This window comes from Anopheles arabiensis, chromosome 2 (assembly GCF_016920715.1).
Source record: "Anopheles arabiensis isolate DONGOLA chromosome 2, AaraD3, whole genome shotgun sequence".
Taxonomy (NCBI): domain Eukaryota; kingdom Metazoa; phylum Arthropoda; class Insecta; order Diptera; family Culicidae; genus Anopheles; species Anopheles arabiensis.
In genome coordinates, this window is record NC_053517.1 from 111,633,194 (window position 1) to 111,650,823 (window position 17,630).

The window sequence follows — 17,630 nt, forward strand, 5'->3', positions numbered from 1 at the left end:
AATCATTCCTTTTGCTCAAACACAACATCAACCCCAAGTATCCGAAAGTTGGCACCGTTGCGTAGCGTTGTTGTAGGAATCGCAGTATGCTATGCTGCTGCTGCTTTCGTTTGTCTCGCGAGAGCGGACCAATGCTTCTCAACGTTTGCGCGAATGTTGTTGTGTGCCGGCCGGTCGCTTTTTTGGGGTGAGCGAATTTCGCAACACTGTCGCACCATGGTGCGTACGCGAGAACTGCGGTTCGTGTCGTGAGTCTGGCGTTGGTTCGTGAAGCGCGATATGGTGTTGTTCTCTGTGCTCTTGACCTCTTCTGTGGCCATCGATGTCCCCCCCGGTAGGTGTTTTGCACCATCGTTCGCGCACCAAGCTGCTGGGGTGCCGTTTTGTTTGGCTCCGCAAGTGAACTCGTGAACAACTGTGTCTAACACATCCGTTCATTTGTTGTACCATATTCTCGCAAACTCTTTTAGATCCCACGACGGATGATGCGATTGTAGCGGCGAACAACAAATTTACGCTCGAGTACTTCAAGGTGCGTGACATCATCATCATCCCCATGCCCCATTCCGCGAATCTCCATCTCATAACCCCATCTCACATTCGAATGTATTCTCTCTCACTCTCACTCTCTTGGCTTCAACTCAATCGCCAGGCATGTTACGATGAGAAGTGCAACTGTGCCGTCTCGCCGTATCACGTGCGGTTGGCACTGTCGATGTTCTATCCGCTTGCCGGTGCTGCAGTACAGGAAGACTTCCAGGTCGCGTTCGGGCTGCCGGAAGATGTGCAAGCAGCCATTGAGCAGCAGCAACGGCTAGCTCAGCAGCTGCACGATGGCCAACACCTGAAGGCACTTTCGTTCGTGCTGGTGGAGGAAACGCTCCGGCTGGACAGTGAGTTTGAGCGACTGTTTCACCGCACCTTTCAGACCACGGTCGAGCCGGTCGATCTGACGGATGACATACCGTCCGCGCTGGCCGTCAATTCCTTCTACCAGCGTGCCAACACCGAGATTGAAGATTTCATCGGCGAGGGCGATGTGTTTTCGTTGCCTCCCTGTCACAAGCTGATGCTATTCAGCGGTGTGTCCGTGCTGACACCGTTGGCGATTCGGTTCAATCCTGCCGATACGGCGCTGGAGCTGTTTCAATTTATAAATGCGCCAACCCAGCGTGTGTCCACCATGCACACGACAGCCTTCGTTCGTCGCTGCCTGCACAACGAGCTCCGCTGTAAGGTGGTGGACATGCCCTTCGATGCAGCCAGCGGACTGTCCATGCTGGTGCTGCTACCGTACGACGGCACGGAGCTACGCCAGATCGTGAACAGCATCACACCGGCCCACCTGGCGCAGATCGATGAGCGGCTGCAGTCGTGCTGGACGGATCTAAAGCTGCCAAAGTTTTTCGTGCGCGAAAAAACTGACCCAAAGCAAACGCTGGGAAAGTTGGGCTATGGCGGAGTGTTTGAAATAGACGATCTGCACGTATTTCACGACTCCGGCCGGACGCGGCTGAATGGGTTCATTCAGCACTGCTACCTAGCGGTGAGCGAGAGCGGCAGCGGCATCCCCGCACCACCGGACACACCCAGCGAGTTTGAGTTTCACGCCAACCGTCCGTTTATGTTTCTCATACGCCGTACAATGGACGGAAATGTGTTGCAAGTGGGCAACTTTTCCAAATACATCGATCCCGATGAACAGTTTTGAGTGGGACGGATGTGTTTGTACAGTTGAGCAATAAAAGAATCTAATAGAAATGGACTAAATCCCCTTCATCGATCGATTGGCTGTCCGGTGACACCTCAATGCTTCGGGGTGGGGTGGAGGGTTTGCATAATGCGTAACAGACGGCTTGGGAGCCACCAAACGCGCAAGGTTAGTCAACCAAGACGGAGCCAGGGGTGGCGGCAAGGTGCGTAAATGCAAATTTACCAACAAATGCCACCAACCATGTCCACCGGACGGTGTCTTTTGATTGTAATTGTCTCAAGGGTCCCGGTGGTGTAAGCCACAAGGGGTGTAAGAAAGACACCCCTGCCACGGCACAGCTGGGTGGCCATGAACATGGAAATGTAGCGATCGAGCTGCAAGATAAGTGGTGCATATTTTTTACGTTTTTCTCCCCCCTGTAACAGAGCGGTTCCCATGAGAGTTGTTACCCGAGGAAAGAAACAATACGCCAGCAAAGCGCGTAAAACAGGTGCCACCCGTGTTTCGGCCGTTGCTGTTACGCTTCCATCCATTTCGAAAACTCGTTTGACCTTTTGTTTCTTTTCCTCTATGCGACGATATTATGCGCGCACTCGAACCCCGTTTGGCATCGGGAAGCCTTTTAAATCTATCCCATCCAAACACAAACACAACGCTGTTTTAATTGAGAGATGAAAATCAATGTCAATACAGAAACTCGGCAAAAAAAATGGAATCGTTTGGCCAGCGTGTAACGGTTGGAACTCTAGCCCCTGTGCACGGGGCCCTAACCCCCTATCGCTCGGGAAAGTGCAGTTTAATTTAGAAAATAAAATATTCCTAAACCATTTGCTACCAGTGGCAGATGCTGGCCATGTGTACTGCCTGCCTGTCTGCCAATCCGAGGGGACATCGACATCGGCGACATGTGTTTGGTACTAATGCTTCCGCCGTTGGCGGTTCTTCTCAGCCAGCCGGCAACTGCAAACGCGCAAGGGAAATTCGGCTTCTGCTGCAGAACACATTTTGTGCACGTCTTGCCAAATCAAAGCCATCTCTCGCCTGGGCTAGTCCTCTCGCACGGAGTCGGTCCTTCCGGTACGAGGTATCTAATCTCGAGAAGCGTACGCGGCGCAACCCGCTGCTGACCCGCACAAGGATCGTAACGACACGGCGAGTGGCGTTTTTCATCAGCTGCAGAGAGCAGCGCCTTCGTCAACAAATAATAAGCGCGCGCGCGCGCTCACCCGTCCTTGCCCGAACGCTTGCCCGGAACAGCTGACAGTGGTCTCGTGAGAAACAAACGCTCCTCCCGTGTTGTGGTCCTTACAGCCATTCACCCCTGTTGTGGTAACCGTTGTTTCTGTGTGCTGCTGCTACACCTTTGGCGGATTGTCTGCTGCAGCCGGCCAAGCGCTCTCGGCTCAGCTTTTGTCAGCTGGCTGGATGCGATAAGGGTCGCTGGAAGTGTGTGGCACGGTGGCGCGAGGGTTGCCGTTCAAAGCGATTGCCAATAGAAAAAGCGGCATAGCGGCTGCGGCTGTTCGCGAGCGCAGCAACGTAACGTCACCTTTTTTTCTACACCGGCAGTTAGGGGCAGCGATGGATAAAAATATCGCTGCTTAGCTGTCTTTGACTTCGGTAGAAGCAACAGCAGCAGCATTTCCTTGCGCCCGTGCAGAGCAGAAGCGGAAAAGCAATCGTAGATGGCTTGGCAAACGGAAAAGTCAATGAGCGCGCGCGTGTGTCTTGCGCCACCGATGCGCGTTGCTGATGAGTAACACAAGATGTGCGGTGCGCGACTCTTCTGCCTATATCGGTAGCGGCGCCATATGTGCGTCATGTCATTCACTTTCCGCCAGCCCCTATAACAGCGAGCTTCCACATGCTTCCCGGCCTAATAATAATCCACACCCCGTGCGGACGGCTGCACGATAGATTTCCAGGGGGTATAGGAGCGATAGGCGCTCTCCTGGTCCGACCTGGGTGGGAAACACAGGAAGAGCAAGCGGTTCGCCGTGGCCCACAGAGAGAGAGCATGTGCGCCGCGCCAGTTGCATCCGCAGCGCAAATGCAATTAGCATCTGCTTTTCGTTCCTACTCTCTTTTTTTTTTTTAATTTCCCCTGAGGTCCTACCGTGCGCAATCGATTCCGGGGGCAGTGGGTTTGTTTACTGCGTGTTTTTTTTATTCGCGTCCCTTAATCGTTACGGTTCTATTTTCTTTCTCAATTGACTCTTGGGACGTGAGCCTCGCGACACAAGCACCTGCAAGCAATGTCTCACACGAATGTGAAGTTTATGTTTTTGTTTTTTGTTGATCATTAAAACTGTATCATTACTTTATGTATCCATTTCCGGATTTGGCGGAAGACTACTGGCCCATCATCACCCGTCCTCTCCCCCACGGAATAGCTAGTTGTAGTTAGAATAGTGTCCCACGAACAGGATCGTGTCGATCGACAGCTTCTTGATGATGAATATGAACGGCCGATCCACCCGGAACTGTGTATTGCGGACACGGAATTTCGTCCCAACGGCTGTTTTGAAAAGGGTTGAAAAAAATAACGGATCAGTTAGCAGATGTAATTTCGATGGTGTGATGTTTTTCAATATAAAACTTACATGTAACGGCTGCCGCTTCGGTTCCGTTTTCGTCCACCTGCACAAAGGTGCTTTGCTTCAGCGCTCCCAGCATCGATTTGTGGTCCCGGAAGACCGCAAACCCTTCCCGATCGAACAGCGATTCGTGGCCCATGCGCTTCAGCACGTCCCGCGCATCATGGCTGTCTTCGATGGTGAACTTCGGTAGCCACAGATCCACCATCTTCGGCGCGACCGACGTTTCCAGCTCGTCCAGCAGTTCGGCCGACAGCAGCTCGAACAGCTCCTCGAACGTACCGTCCCGGTGGGGCAACAGGATCCACATGGTAAGATCACTCTCCTCACTGTACGGCAGCTGGACGGCGTGGAACTTGGGCTGGGCGTAGTACAGCACCTCCAGCGCGACGCTCATCATCTCCACCGATGCCGGTCCGTTGCGGAACTGGAACGTTTGGCCGACGGTTTGCTCCATCGCAAACTTCTGCGCCCAGTCGGCCCGCATGTGCAGCGCGTTCAGCAGCATCAGCTCCGCGTTCACGTCAATGTCCGATTCGGCCAGATAGTCGCGGATGCGTACCCCGGTGACCTGCACCGCCCATTCGTTGACGTCCTCCACCACGGCCCGTCGATTGGCAAACACCACGGTGCGAGGTTTCACGCGAAAAATGGCCCTTGCCGCATCTTCCAGCTCCTGCGATAGCTGTCCCTCGGACTGTAGCAGGGCGAACGAGACGTTCAGGAAGCGGCTCTGCTCCAGATCGCTCACCAACTGCTCGGCATTCGCCCGAGCGTCCGATACGGACGAGGGCAGATAGAAGGCACGCTGTACGGCTTCACGGGTACCACTGTCCGTCACCTGATACAGGGCCGTGAAGGCCAGCCGGACAGCCAGCGGCGACACGACCGAGTTGCTGGAAGCGTTGAACGACTGCTTGAAGTACTGCACGGAAAAGTCGGCATCGCCAAAGCTCAGATCCGGACCACCGTCCGTCCCGATGGTTCCAGTGCCGGTGGTTCCTTGTCCTCCTGCTACGGTGATACACAGCACCAGCACCAGCGCTGCCGTAGCCACAAAACCGGCCGCCGCCAACTTCATGGTCACCACTGCCAAAGGTCGTCACACCGAGCACGCGGGCGCTTAGGGCAGCAGCAAGGGTGGTAGTAAGCTCGGTACACGCTCGGTCGGAGTGTTTCGGTGTGCTGTGGTGGTGTGTGCGTGCTATGGTTTGGCCCCACACGTCCAGTTACAATGACCGAGGGATTGCTTCTCCGTTACGGCATCATTCGCCGACCCCGAAGTCTCCCGCGGGCGCCAGATTGACGGTGATTTCTTCCCGGTGTTTGCGTATGCGGTCGAGATCATCTCGCGTTTCTTGCACTCAAAACCTGTTTGACCACTTTCTGGGCGACTCTCGCGCGTTCGCTTGCTCGCTGCTGGCCATCCCTAAGCATCACGTTGGACGGGATGGACACATGATCGGCTGCACATTCCTGTGAGGTGTTTGCCATGGCTGTAGTAGAACAAACACATCATGCGAGCGATGTGTTTTGCTTTTAGCCACCATGGGGTAGTAGGTGGGATGAAGAAAGACGAAAAATCATTCAATCACCACCACAGACCTGCGCGGGTACCACCATCATCATCGCACCTAAAATATTTTCATTATACATGTATGCGCTTGATTCTTTTAGCTATGGATGCAAGTAATGCTTGGTTGCCCATATTTAACAAGAGCGAGCGAACAATAAGAACTACGTAAATATGGCTTTTTATGGTGGCCCTTGGTCATGCCGTTGTACCGAAATTTAATGAAGTTTAGGGCTCCGCTCCGGCCTTTGCGCTGGCATTACGCCCATGCTGCGTATCTTGGAACGGAAATCGATAATCAGCACACGTGCGTAAATACGAACACGTGTCTTCGCTGTCTAGATAAAAGGAAGGGCCACCATCATCACCCACGACGACGACGACGACGGCGCGGCCCCCAAGTCGCACCACAGTCGACCCATGCAAGGAGTTAAGTTACAGTGTGCGGCCAGGGGTTCAGCGGCCACATGCACACGGTTTGTGAGAGATGTGTGTTGTGTGCGCCCGCCTGTCCCCTGCATTTCCCACACGCGGTGCTTAAAAACTCTCCTCCGAGTGAAGGTTGAGAGTGTGAGCAAGAGAGGGAGAGGAAGAAGGGCTTCGAAAAAAAGCAAAGGGATTCCCACAGGAACGCTTGCAGCTGCACAAATTTCGCACCGCTTCCAAACGTGGGAATCGAAAGAAGCTGCTGCTGCTGCTGCCGAGCCCGGGACGGGAAATGGCACAGCAGGAAACAATGCAACGGCACAACAACAAAAAAAAACACACGAATCCTAAGTGAAACCACCAATGATACGAGTTGTGGCAATCACAGCCCTGTAAAGTAAAGTAATGGCCAACTTAAAGGGGTTTTACGTGTGTTTTTTTTTTGTTTAATTGAATGTTCTAAGATGCGCTAAAATGGTCACACAATTAGGAAGACGAAAGAAGAGCCGAACCAAATCACGTTACACTATTTATGTAGTGTGAACTAATGTGGTTAGGGATGAAAATTTAAAAATAAACGATCTGGGCGCCCGATTGTAAATAATCTGCTCTCATCACACAAGCCCGGCTAGCTCAGTCGGTAGAGCATGAGACTCTTAATCTCAGGGTCGTGGGTTCGAGCCCCACGTTGGGCGCGCGTGAAGCATCGTTTTTTGTTGTTGATCAATGTTTTAATTGTCTGCAAAGAAGATACACGTCTCTTGTAAAAGGTAAATGGGTAGATGAAAAAAGTATGCTGTTGATTCCATCGATATTTAAATGTTATTTCAATCCCTTTCGATAAACGTCATACGCAACAGACAAATGACTAAAAATGCATACGTGGATGCATCATACGTGTGTAACTAAGCAACCGCATTAGCCAGTTGCGCGGCACGCTTTGCCATCAACTGATTAAATGGCCAAGTGAGCTATTCAATTCATAAGAAAAAAACATGAGTGTACGCGCAACCATAATTACAACAAAAAAGACTGATTTCCTCTCGCAGGTTCCACCGAGATTTGAACTCGGATCGCAGGATTCAGAGTCCTGAGTGCTAACCGTTACACCATGGAACCTTCTTACCACTGCGCCGCTAACTAACAAACATAAACCTTCGGCGCCTGCTTGCGGCTGCTCAAACCACTTTTCAAACTACGATCCCGATCTCCCCGCCACCTCATTACATGACCACGTCGCGGCAGGTTAAGCCAGAGCTGCGCGCGTACCCGCTCCCTTCTAACGATGATGATGCTGCGAGTCACTTAGTGTGCGATGAATCGAAAACAATCGAAACAAACGCAGAGGAATGCAGCTGAACAATAATACACACACAACACGACCCCCAGAATCAGTGGGCGCCTGGTCTCGTCTCGTTCAACGATTAGCAGCGCGCACATCGTAAGGTGAGAGAGACGTGTGTGTGTGTTTGTAGGCCAATACAGGCCAGCGAGATACTACAACTTGTTACAGCAGCCCCATATTGCTGTACGTAAAACTGTTAACAATTCATCTGACCTCGAATCATGTTTTGATACCTCGAAACTATTTTACCCTTCTTAAAATGCATGTAGTTCACAAGCATGTACAGAAAGTTGCTGTTATGATTTTAATTTCAGGTAAAACATTTTTTCGTTAGCGTGCGCGGGTATGGGATTTTTTTTAAATTCTTTTCTGCCCTCAAAATCCGTAGGAAGCTACTTGAGCCATACATGGATCATAGCCAAGCCTATCTTTCTTCGCTTCTACCCCGCCGAGGGGCCGTCGACAGGCTTCCGCTGTGCAGCATTATTGCCCGCAACATAAATGCTTCCATGGCACAAACTTCATGCAGCGCACACGCACACATCCGTACGGCGGTGCGCGAGAGCATACCCGAACACACCAACATAACCTCGAACGGCAGAAGAGTGAAACGGCACGATTGCTGCGTAACACATACGTGCGTGCGTGCGAGAGAGAGAGCAGACTCACGAACGGGACTCGCGAGTCCGTACCCACTGGAAACCATCATGCGTAGATGCAGTTCTCCCAGTTCTCACTCTGGCCCGAGCCGTTTTACAGTTGTGTCTTCTCTGATCTCTTCTCCGGGACGCACGCACGCACGCGAGCTTACCACGTCCATCCGTCCGCCGCCGTCGTCGTCGTTATTCGAATCGATTTTTAACTCAGGGCGCAGCCATCTTACGGTGGTGCCTGCAGCAGAGAAGAGTGTGCTCACGTCACCGTTCGAAAGTGCAAAAGTGTTTCGAGTTTAGTAGTAAAAGGTGGTGTGGTAGTGCCCAACGCTGCTCTCACAGCGCATTTGTAACAACATCGTCAGCCCTATTCTGCGCCAGCGGTAGCAGTGAGTGTGTTGTGAGGTGAATTCGTTCGAACAGCGAACAGTTTTGTGTTAAACAGAATAAATAGTGTTGCACTGTGTGGAAAATCACGAATATGAAGGCCATCACGACCATGTGTGCGAAGAATGGTGGTGGTGCATCGCTGCCGGCGATTGCGACGGGTCGAGTGCAGCGCCACCGAGATGGTGAAAACGATGAAATCAAGCTGTATCTGTCGAAGCTGCGGGAGCTGGTTCCGTTCATGCCGAAAAACCGCAAACTGTCCAAGCTCGAGGTTATCCAAAACGTTATCGACTACATCTGCGAGCTGCAAAATGCACTCGATTCGCATCCCGCGGTCAACAGCTTCGACTCGTTGGCGGTGCTCCAGCAGCATCAGCAGCAGCAGCAGCAGCAACAACAGCAAGTTGGATACATGGTGGAATCAATCGATACTGTACCGGCGCATCCAGCAGCAGCATCCAGGCAACCACTGGCGACCATCTTGAGCAGTGGGAGCAATGTTGCCGCCTCTAATATTAACGCTATTGGCGAGGGACTACAACAGCCTTGGTAAGTGTGTGTCTCTACTCACAGTAGGCCTTGATTTGGGGCGTAATGTTTGGGCCAAAGAAAAAGTTTCTTCAAGTGCGAGCGCAGTGTTATTGAGGTTGACTCTCAATAGCAATAAAGAGAGCATGTTTTTTCTATTGCTAAAAGTTTTACTAGAACTCTTCGATATAAATGCGCACCTGTTCCCATTCACCCCAACTCGCAACTAATCCACTCTCTATGTTTAATTGTTATCCTATCGTACAGATGGCAAACGGCAGCTGTCACTCGATTGCCCGTGGTACATCGCCAAGGGGTGATTTGCGCTCTTGCAGGGCAGCGCTCCGCCGCACGAACCTGTTCCAAACCATTGGCTTACAACATCTGTGATATTCCGTCGATACTGAGTCGCACGAGGAAGCCTCAACTGGCAGCATCGATGGGAGGACGTCGACTAAGCGCGACTGAAGGTTCTTCCTCCTTCTTCTCCTCGTCCTCGTCGAACTGAACGGGACTGAAACGAAAAGAGCGGTGTAGGAGCTCTTCGGAACCCTTCGGAAGTTGGTGGGCCTTGTCCAATTGAACACAACTTTACAACACCAACGGATGTACCGCCAACCGGGGAAAGGTCGTCGGAGTCTTGCCAAGGTTCCAGGGAGAGCCCTCGACTCCAGCCAGAGATGATCTCAGGATGTATTAGGATGCTCCACCGGTGCCAGAGTGTTGTGCCGTGCTGTGCCCCGTACAGCGGCACCATTTATGGGGCCAGGCGGCCAACCAGCGCAGCAGAACGGAGTGCTCTGTACGTGTGTGTGTGTGTGTCTGTGTGTGTGTCTGTGCGTGTGTTCACCGTTACAGCAGTGTTGCAACTGTCTCGGTGCCATTGCAGCAGCAGAACTCCTCGTTTCGGAGCGCTAATTTGGTTGATGAATTTATATTAAAAATAAATACCGTAATTAACACTAGCTGAGCAAGGTTCTACACATGTTGTCAACACTGATTCCATTTGAACGATCCGGCGCCATTATCTGACTCGGTTATTTTAATTTGTATAAAAAAAAAAATTTCATTCGTTACTCACTGAAGTCATTGCTGCACAATAGTCGAACACGTTTCGAGTACTAACTCATCATGAGACGCAGTCTGGCCTTTAAATCTATTGCACAAAACTTAACTCAACACAATATCACATAATAAAACAATTACTGTGGCTTTGAAATGTTCCTATTTCCAAGTCAATCGACTCACTACTACAAGTCATACTAATCACGCTTATAGTAGGTATCTATGACTACCGGTAGCCGGAGCAGTACAATCATAGTTCACATGGTTTAACAAATCGGACACGCTACACTCTTCGCTTGCGACTGACATTGACTGGAACTAAATCCATCATTTCTGACAAATACTCCGCAAGTCCTGCACAGCGCAAAAGTGAAGATCGCAAAGGATCGGTACAAATTAGTTCGGATATTGATAATGATAAGATTAGCCCCATTCTTTCATTGTTTAGATCTCGCCGATGGAAAATATTGAACTGCACTGTTGTTCCATTTCTCCAGATTTATTTACGATGTTTCATCCTTTTTCCATGCATGTTTCTTCTATTGTAACGTGCCAGTTGTTGACAAGCGTGTGTTAGTTTATGATCTTCACATTCTTTGCTGCGCCGTCATCATCTCTCAATAGCGTGTGTTCATCCCCACTTTAGTGACTTCCTTTTCCGCCATTCATCCGTGTTTCCCTTCCACTCTCTCTTTCTCTCTCTCTCTCTCTCTCTCTCTCTTTCTCTCTCTCCCTCTCGCTCTCTCTTTTTACTATATCTCATTCATGTAATCTGTAAAGTGGTGATGTGTCTCAGGCTCTCCTTTCCCCCTGCACAACATTCTGCCTACGCTCTTTATTGAGCATTGGCATGATCGTAATATCCTTTGATCGATCCTGATTCTTTCGATGTTTGTGTGCAACTTCGCCGGTTTGGGGTTGGGAGGGAGCGAAGATGCTAATATTTGTATGTTTTCCTCTGCACTCGCTACCGGATGTTCCTTCATTCCATGTTTAACTTATTGAAGAACCCTACTATTGTGTTTTTTTTGAGAGTGTATGTGAGTGTTTCGTTTCGGTTCGTTTCGTGTTTAGTTGCTGTAAGACTATGCTACCGCTAATGCTCAATTTAAGTGCGCTTTCCCCTATACTGGCGATCTAGCTAAGCTCTAAGCTAATGTGTCAATCAGCACTCGCGAACGGGAAAAATGCACGTCAATCTACGTACTAAAATACTATTACTGGCCTGTGTTGCATTATTATTGCATTACTACACGTATTCTATCCTGAAAATGTACGACGTTAATTGGTGTGTAAAGAGGTGAAAGTTGTTTAACGATTCTGCTAACGAGAACTTCATCTCGAACTTATCAATGCTCCCCAGCAGCAAAGCATGTATGTTCCATCTGCACTACACCCGTGCGTCTTTTCTTGTATGTATGTTGTTGCTTTTTGCGTTTGCGTCACATTTTGCATTTAGGGAAGAAAATTGACTAAAACTTTTCAACTCTACTTCCACGACAACAGGAAAGATAGTTAGAGTGTCTATTTGTCCAAGGCGTGTTGTTGTGTCTACCTGTTGTCCTTGTCACGTGTCAACCATGCAGAAAAAGAAATCACGTTGTGCACTAAATGGTTTTGTTTTTGTTTTTTTTTTTTGCTTCTTGTAACACGTGTGCATTCGAAAACGAAAACAACGCGCTTTGGTTCACGCGCAACAGCTGCGCGAAACTTCACCGCCTACTACACCACAAGTAGTACACCTGCTGCTTCCAACTGCTCTGTACTGTACCGACTGACTCAACGCTATGTTTGAAGTAACAAGCACGAGAATGTTGGGATAGCAAATAAGATTGATTGAGAGAAAAATTGAGAGGGATTAAAGAGCAGAGGACAAATAAGATGAGATTTTGGAAGCGAACAACGAATGAGATGATGACACGCAGACCCAATAGGGAGGGACAACCAACAGCAGCTTGTTATTGATCACTAGCTATATTTGGTGTTGCTTCAAAATGTGCAGTATGCTGTGTTTGCAGTTAAATTGGAATCCTTTCGAATTTGTGGTATTCGTAACGGTGGGACTTCAATAAAAGGAATGTATTATTCCTCTCTACTCCAAATGCACCCCCAATGGATGCATAAAAATGGAAACTATAAAAAAAACAACCCAACAGGGATATGTATCCAGGTAATTAAGAGATGTTAACGATTTATGATTACCAACCGACAATTGTGACGTTCCTCCTGGTCTCCTACTTGCCTTATCCAACAACGATCTACTGTACTGTTGATTCGAAGGACTTTTACTGAATCGTTAGCTATGCCCTCTCTCTCTCTCTCTCTCACTCTCCCCTACTCTTTCACTCTCTCGCTCTCTCCGGTATGAAACATGGATTTGAATCAAACACAGTAAGCCATGTAACAACATACCCAAAGGCAGAGGTGACAGATCCGGTTGTTGAATATCGAGTTTTTTTGTTCGCTTGCTCGTTTCTTATGTTTTTTTTTTTCAATTTCCAACGGTTTAGTTTTTCTCTCAACGTCAATAACCAGCGAATGAATAAATGCAAAAGGCGATTAATAGTTAGCTTTTATCAACTTGTGTTTATTTTAAGATCTTCCTTATATAATTTTGAAAGCCATCACTTGATTTTGTATCGTGTACACGTGGTGTATGTGTGTGTGTGTGTCTGTTGTTTTCGTTTCTCATGTATTATTGGTAATGTTGATTTTTTTGTCTTCTCTGCACTGTAAATTATCCTTCATCTCTCCGTGTGTCCCGTCCTTCACCTCTCACACTCACGCACGCGGCTGTGGTTCGATGCACACACGCAGCATTGATCAACTGCATGTATTTGCCTCTGTGTGTGATGATGTGTGTGTATGTGTTTGGGTGCGTTGTAGTGTGAGGGTGGGGTGTCCTGTGCATCGATCACACGTTATCTAGGAAACGAATCTTGTCGAACACAAAAAAGGTTTCCCTCGCTCTATATATATATATGTATACTCTCTAGAAAAAACGGCTTGCTAACTTGTTACAGAAACAGAAAAAGAAAAACAACTCCTGCAAACAAATCCTACCAAACCAGTACACTCATTCATTATATTATGTTGTCTCAAGTTACACGCACTTCACACGCATATCATATTACAGCTTAAATAACGTAGTATGCTTTGCGAATTTCGAATCCATCGAACATAAATACAATACCGTTACCATAACACTCTATTGTTTTGCTTATTGCACGCCTTGTCTGTTCCGGCCTGCTACGTTTACAGATCGATTGACGTGATCCGGAAGAGAGTGATAATGAACTGACAGCCGCAGAAGGATAATGGTATTCTCTATTCTGGTGGTGGTGGTGCTCTTGCTTGTCTTGCTTGTGAACACTGTGTTGCGTGTTCCGATGTGTTTTTGTTTGTTATGTTTTGCCTATCGTTTTGGGATGTGTGGTTGTCGTATATCTGTGTGTTTGTGTTTTTGTATGTTTGATGTGATTCGTATTGATAGTTTTCATAGCACTGAACGTCTAGTTACTGAAGAGAGGAGTTACTTTTCTCTTATTTGTTTCTGTTTTACTTTCATTGAACTTCGCAATAACTTCAAAATGGACTTACGATTAAATGCAACAATTTACACGACTTTTTCTTCTTCTGTTATTACCTTTTTCTTTGTTTGTTTATGTTCGTCTGTTTGTTTGTTTGTTCTGTATATGTTTCGTTCACTTTTTACGCTGTTATCGCAATACCTCTTTACATATCAGTGAGTGTGTGGTGGTGTCTAGTATTTTTTAGTGTCATTTTTGTAGATTTCCCCTTTCGTCTCTCATGTTAGTGTCTGTTTGTTTTTGGTGTGGTTTGTGTGTGTATATTTATACCTTTTTTTTGCTTGGTGTATGATTCTGATTGATTGATCAATTGTGTTGTTAGCTTTTAGGTAGGCGTTCTTCACCGGTGAGAACTATAATAGAATCAAGCGCATTTTTGTTCTGCTAGCTGCTTCTCCGCACCGTTCGCTGTGTGCTGTTTGCGCTTGCTTCGATTGTTCCGATTCAAGTTTGCAACATCAAGATTTCCAAATCAAATCAATTGCTTACGTTAGAAAGTGTTGAGTGTACAACATGTTGCACAGTTGCAGTTTGTTTGTAGCGAAATAGAGAGACAGAGGGAGAGAGAAAGAGAGATAGATTTTAAACTAAATATTTCTCCTCTTGCACATCACGATGCATCGCAGACTGGCAAAAATCGCGCACTTTTGCTACAATTTTTTACCTTTTTGCCAACTTCGAAACATGTACTTCTCTTCTTGCGTTGCGCTATGCCCTTCAATACGTTCAACTGCCAGCGCTGCGTAAACACACGATTAGCATCATACACGGCGCGCGCATAGGCAGCAGCATGGCCCGCAGGTGGGGCGCGTGTTTCTATAATGCAGCTTAACGCTACGCTTCACACATCTGCTTCGCGTGATAACTAAGCGGTATCGCGAGCGAATAGCCTTAAAGTCGCAAACCGAGCGAAACCAACAACCCATATGGAGAGGCAGTAGTAGTGTATGTTTTAGACAAACAAAAGCGCCATTCAATCACGGAGCTTTGAAAAGTCGGGCGAATATATGTGTAAAGTTTGTCTCCTTTCAACGCGAGCGAGATTCATATTAGATATTACTTTGTCGTTGCACTGCTGTTGTTGTTGTGTACTGTGTGGTGACAGTGTGTGCCCTTTACTATCGATTCGTGCGCCCGCCCGGCTCATCGGAATCGGAGGTTTCTACTACGAGTTCTGGTTGTTCTGATTTCTGTTTGTTATCGCGTTCGTTTGAGTTGAATTCTACGCGCCAGTTCTCCCTCACTGATGGTAAGGATGTCCAACCAACGCTACACTCCTCCTCTTTCACTGTGTGTTTTGTCTGTTTGTTTGCTTCATGTTTTTTTTTCTTTGTTTTTGCACTATATTATTCTTCAGCGTACATTATTTTAACCACTCGTTTGTTAATTGATACAAGAGCAATAGAGAGAGAAAAATATATACTGTACAACAGGGTGCAGAATCTCTTCCTAGCCAGGTGTTCGTGAGTGTGTGTGTTTGTTTGTTTCTGTTCTGGGATATCTGGCCTAACACTGTCACTACTATACGCCCGCAAAGGACAGCCGTGTCAGTTGCAGTTAGTTGCCGGTTTGCCGTTAGTCGTCCTGTGCCGTCTCCAGTTTGCCCTCTCCTTTGCTTTGTGTGGTCTCTGCTACAGTGTTTGCGCGCTGATTCTATGCGCTTTGTCCGCGTACGTTTTGTACATACATGTTGTGGAATTAATCGCGATTATCCTGCAAACTCCATTCTCGTTCCATTGCAAACTTTATTATCGCTTCCGCTATTCCTTCTAATAATCTTGCTTCAAGTGTTTATATTCTGTGTACGAAATGTGTAAGAGTCAGGTGGTTGCTTTTGTTTTGCCTGTTACAATTGCTGGCAATTGCTTCCATTCTTGTTTGCTGCCCCTTCTCCTCCTCCTCCTCCACGTCCTCCTTTCCTTCTTCTTCTCCTTTTTCTCCTCCGATGCTGTCCTGCGTCCGCGTACACGGTTCCGTTCTGAAGATATATATATATATATATAGTTTGCATTAAATAACTATTTAAGTGAATAGGCTATATTTTTGTGTTTTTCGCATTTTTCTTTTAGATGCTATGTGTATATAATTATGTATATATATATACTTTTCTTATGATAATAACTATCAGCCAGCAACATTTGCTTCCATGCTTCTTTTTGCCACTTCAATCCCTCTTCCCTTCCTTTTTTTTATTGCAGGCAAGTAATCTCCGGTTGTCATGTACTGGTCTCTCTCTCTCTCATCTTCTCAGCTTCTGCAACGCGTGCTACTATTGCCAATCGGGTACGGCTTAATTCAAGAGATGCAACTCCAAATCTAGCGAACATTACACTATTTTCTGTCGCCTTAAAATTGTGTTTTGATTACACTACAGTTTCGTTTACTTTCTTTCTCCCATACTCCTACTCTTTCTCCTACTCCCCTTCTTACCATCTCTCTCGCTTTCTGTGTGTCCACAATCTACTGTATTCTCACTGGTTGTTAATGATTTCACGTGAACTTTGCCGACAGTCCCCGGCATCTGTTTGGGCTTGTGTAACGGACTTTTCATTTGCACTATTCTACCGTTTGCTGCTCATTTGTTTGTTCTTCTTCTTCCAATACAGTATTGTTTAACTAATTATTTGCTTAATTTGGTATGCTTTGCAATTTCCATCCTCCATCGCTTAGGTGTGATAACCGCGGGGTTGAGTTTCACTTTCATCTTCACTTCTTTTACACCTTCGTTTGCTCCACCATGCTTGTTGCTTGTTTCGGTGGCCTTTCCACGGAGCTATCAGCTCCGTTCTGCATTAGCAATGAAAACTTCAACAGGAAATGATAATGCAAATCAGAAGCAGGATGGCGTACGTGACCGTCCTCCTAAATCGTCCACACACTGTTGCACCACACCTTTACTTGCAGTAGCAGCAGAGCTTGTGGAAAAAAAAAACAATAACCATCCATCTGCCACAAAGAGTGCACACACACCACACCACAGCACCTTACTGCAATGATCACAAACACACAATTTTCCAGTTTGCTCCCACAACGCATGCATTAACAATTGACGTAACAGTATAGTATTCCTAGCCTTATTCGATCATCATCCGCACACCCTTTTCACCGTCAAGCAACTCCCCCTCCTCCTCCTCCTCCTCCTCCTCCTCCTCCTCCTCCTCCTCCTCCTCCTCCTCCTCCTCCTCCTCCTCCTCCTCCTCCTCCTCCTCCTCCTCCTCCTCCTCCTCCTCCTCCTCCTCCTCCTCCTCCTCCTCCTCCTCCTCCTCCTCCTCATGGCACAATGTTAAACGTGGAAAAGAAAATCAGTTGCTTCCATTGGTGGAGAGGGTGGTGGAGGGAACAAACCTAACCAATCCTAACTCACATGAAACAAGCAGCTCAACGCAAACACTCAAATTATTTAGTTAAATCGTAGAACATCACAATGAGCTCTTTATCTACGCATTTTCTATAACACATGACCACTTTCCATGCCATCCTTTGTTGCCATTCCATATCGAAAGAACGCGCTCTTCTACTGTTTCGTCTGTCCATAACATCGATAGATTAATGAGTGTAAGTAAACCTCCTGTTAAGCAACTGAATGTGTAGATCCTTATCGTGCGCAAAGAGGGATGTAAATACGCGCTTGTGGTTTTTTGGATTTTTATACCTTCTGTTATTCGGCAGTATGCAACTCTGTCTTTTTCTGGCTGAAAAACTAGTTCCTCATGATACGCGGCTGTTCAAGGTCGACACAAAATCGTTCG

General features: G+C 47.6%; 3 protein-coding genes and 2 non-coding genes across 5 annotated transcripts; 3 read left to right on the forward strand and 2 right to left on the reverse strand.

Moving 5' to 3' along the window:
- The first annotated feature begins 2 nt into the window (after positions 1–2).
- Positions 3–1,765, forward strand: LOC120908884 (serpin B5-like). The gene is made up of 3 exons (XM_040320358.1): positions 3–334; positions 471–532; positions 653–1,765. The coding sequence occupies exons 1-3, from the start codon at positions 280–282 to the stop codon at positions 1,709–1,711; spliced, it is 1,176 nt and encodes a 391-aa protein (XP_040176292.1). The 5' UTR covers positions 3–279; the 3' UTR covers positions 1,712–1,765.
- Positions 1,766–3,859: 2,094 nt separating this feature from the next.
- On the reverse strand, positions 3,860–5,907 carry LOC120908883 (heterochromatin-associated protein MENT-like). Its single transcript, XM_040320357.1, has 2 exons — positions 4,318–5,907; positions 3,860–4,232 (listed from the first exon to the last, which is right to left on the reverse strand). The coding sequence occupies exons 1-2, from the start codon at positions 5,390–5,392 to the stop codon at positions 4,108–4,110; spliced, it is 1,200 nt and encodes a 399-aa protein (XP_040176291.1). The 5' UTR covers positions 5,393–5,907; the 3' UTR covers positions 3,860–4,107.
- Positions 5,908–6,932: 1,025 nt separating this feature from the next.
- On the forward strand, positions 6,933–7,005 carry Trnak-cuu. The gene has a single exon. It is a non-coding gene; the product is annotated as a tRNA-Lys (tRNA).
- A 352-nt stretch (positions 7,006–7,357) lies between these two features.
- On the reverse strand, positions 7,358–7,429 carry Trnaq-cug. The gene has a single exon. It is a non-coding gene; the product is annotated as a tRNA-Gln (tRNA).
- A 222-nt stretch (positions 7,430–7,651) lies between these two features.
- LOC120895155 (protein extra-macrochaetae) lies at positions 7,652–17,121 on the forward strand (the record flags this gene model as incomplete). Its single annotated transcript, XM_040298247.1, has 4 exons — positions 7,652–7,969; positions 8,044–9,247; positions 16,080–16,083; positions 17,029–17,121. Coding segments are annotated over exons 2-4 (555 nt in total), but the record flags the coding sequence as incomplete, so codon positions are not given.
- Between the last annotated feature and the right edge of the window lie 509 nt (positions 17,122–17,630).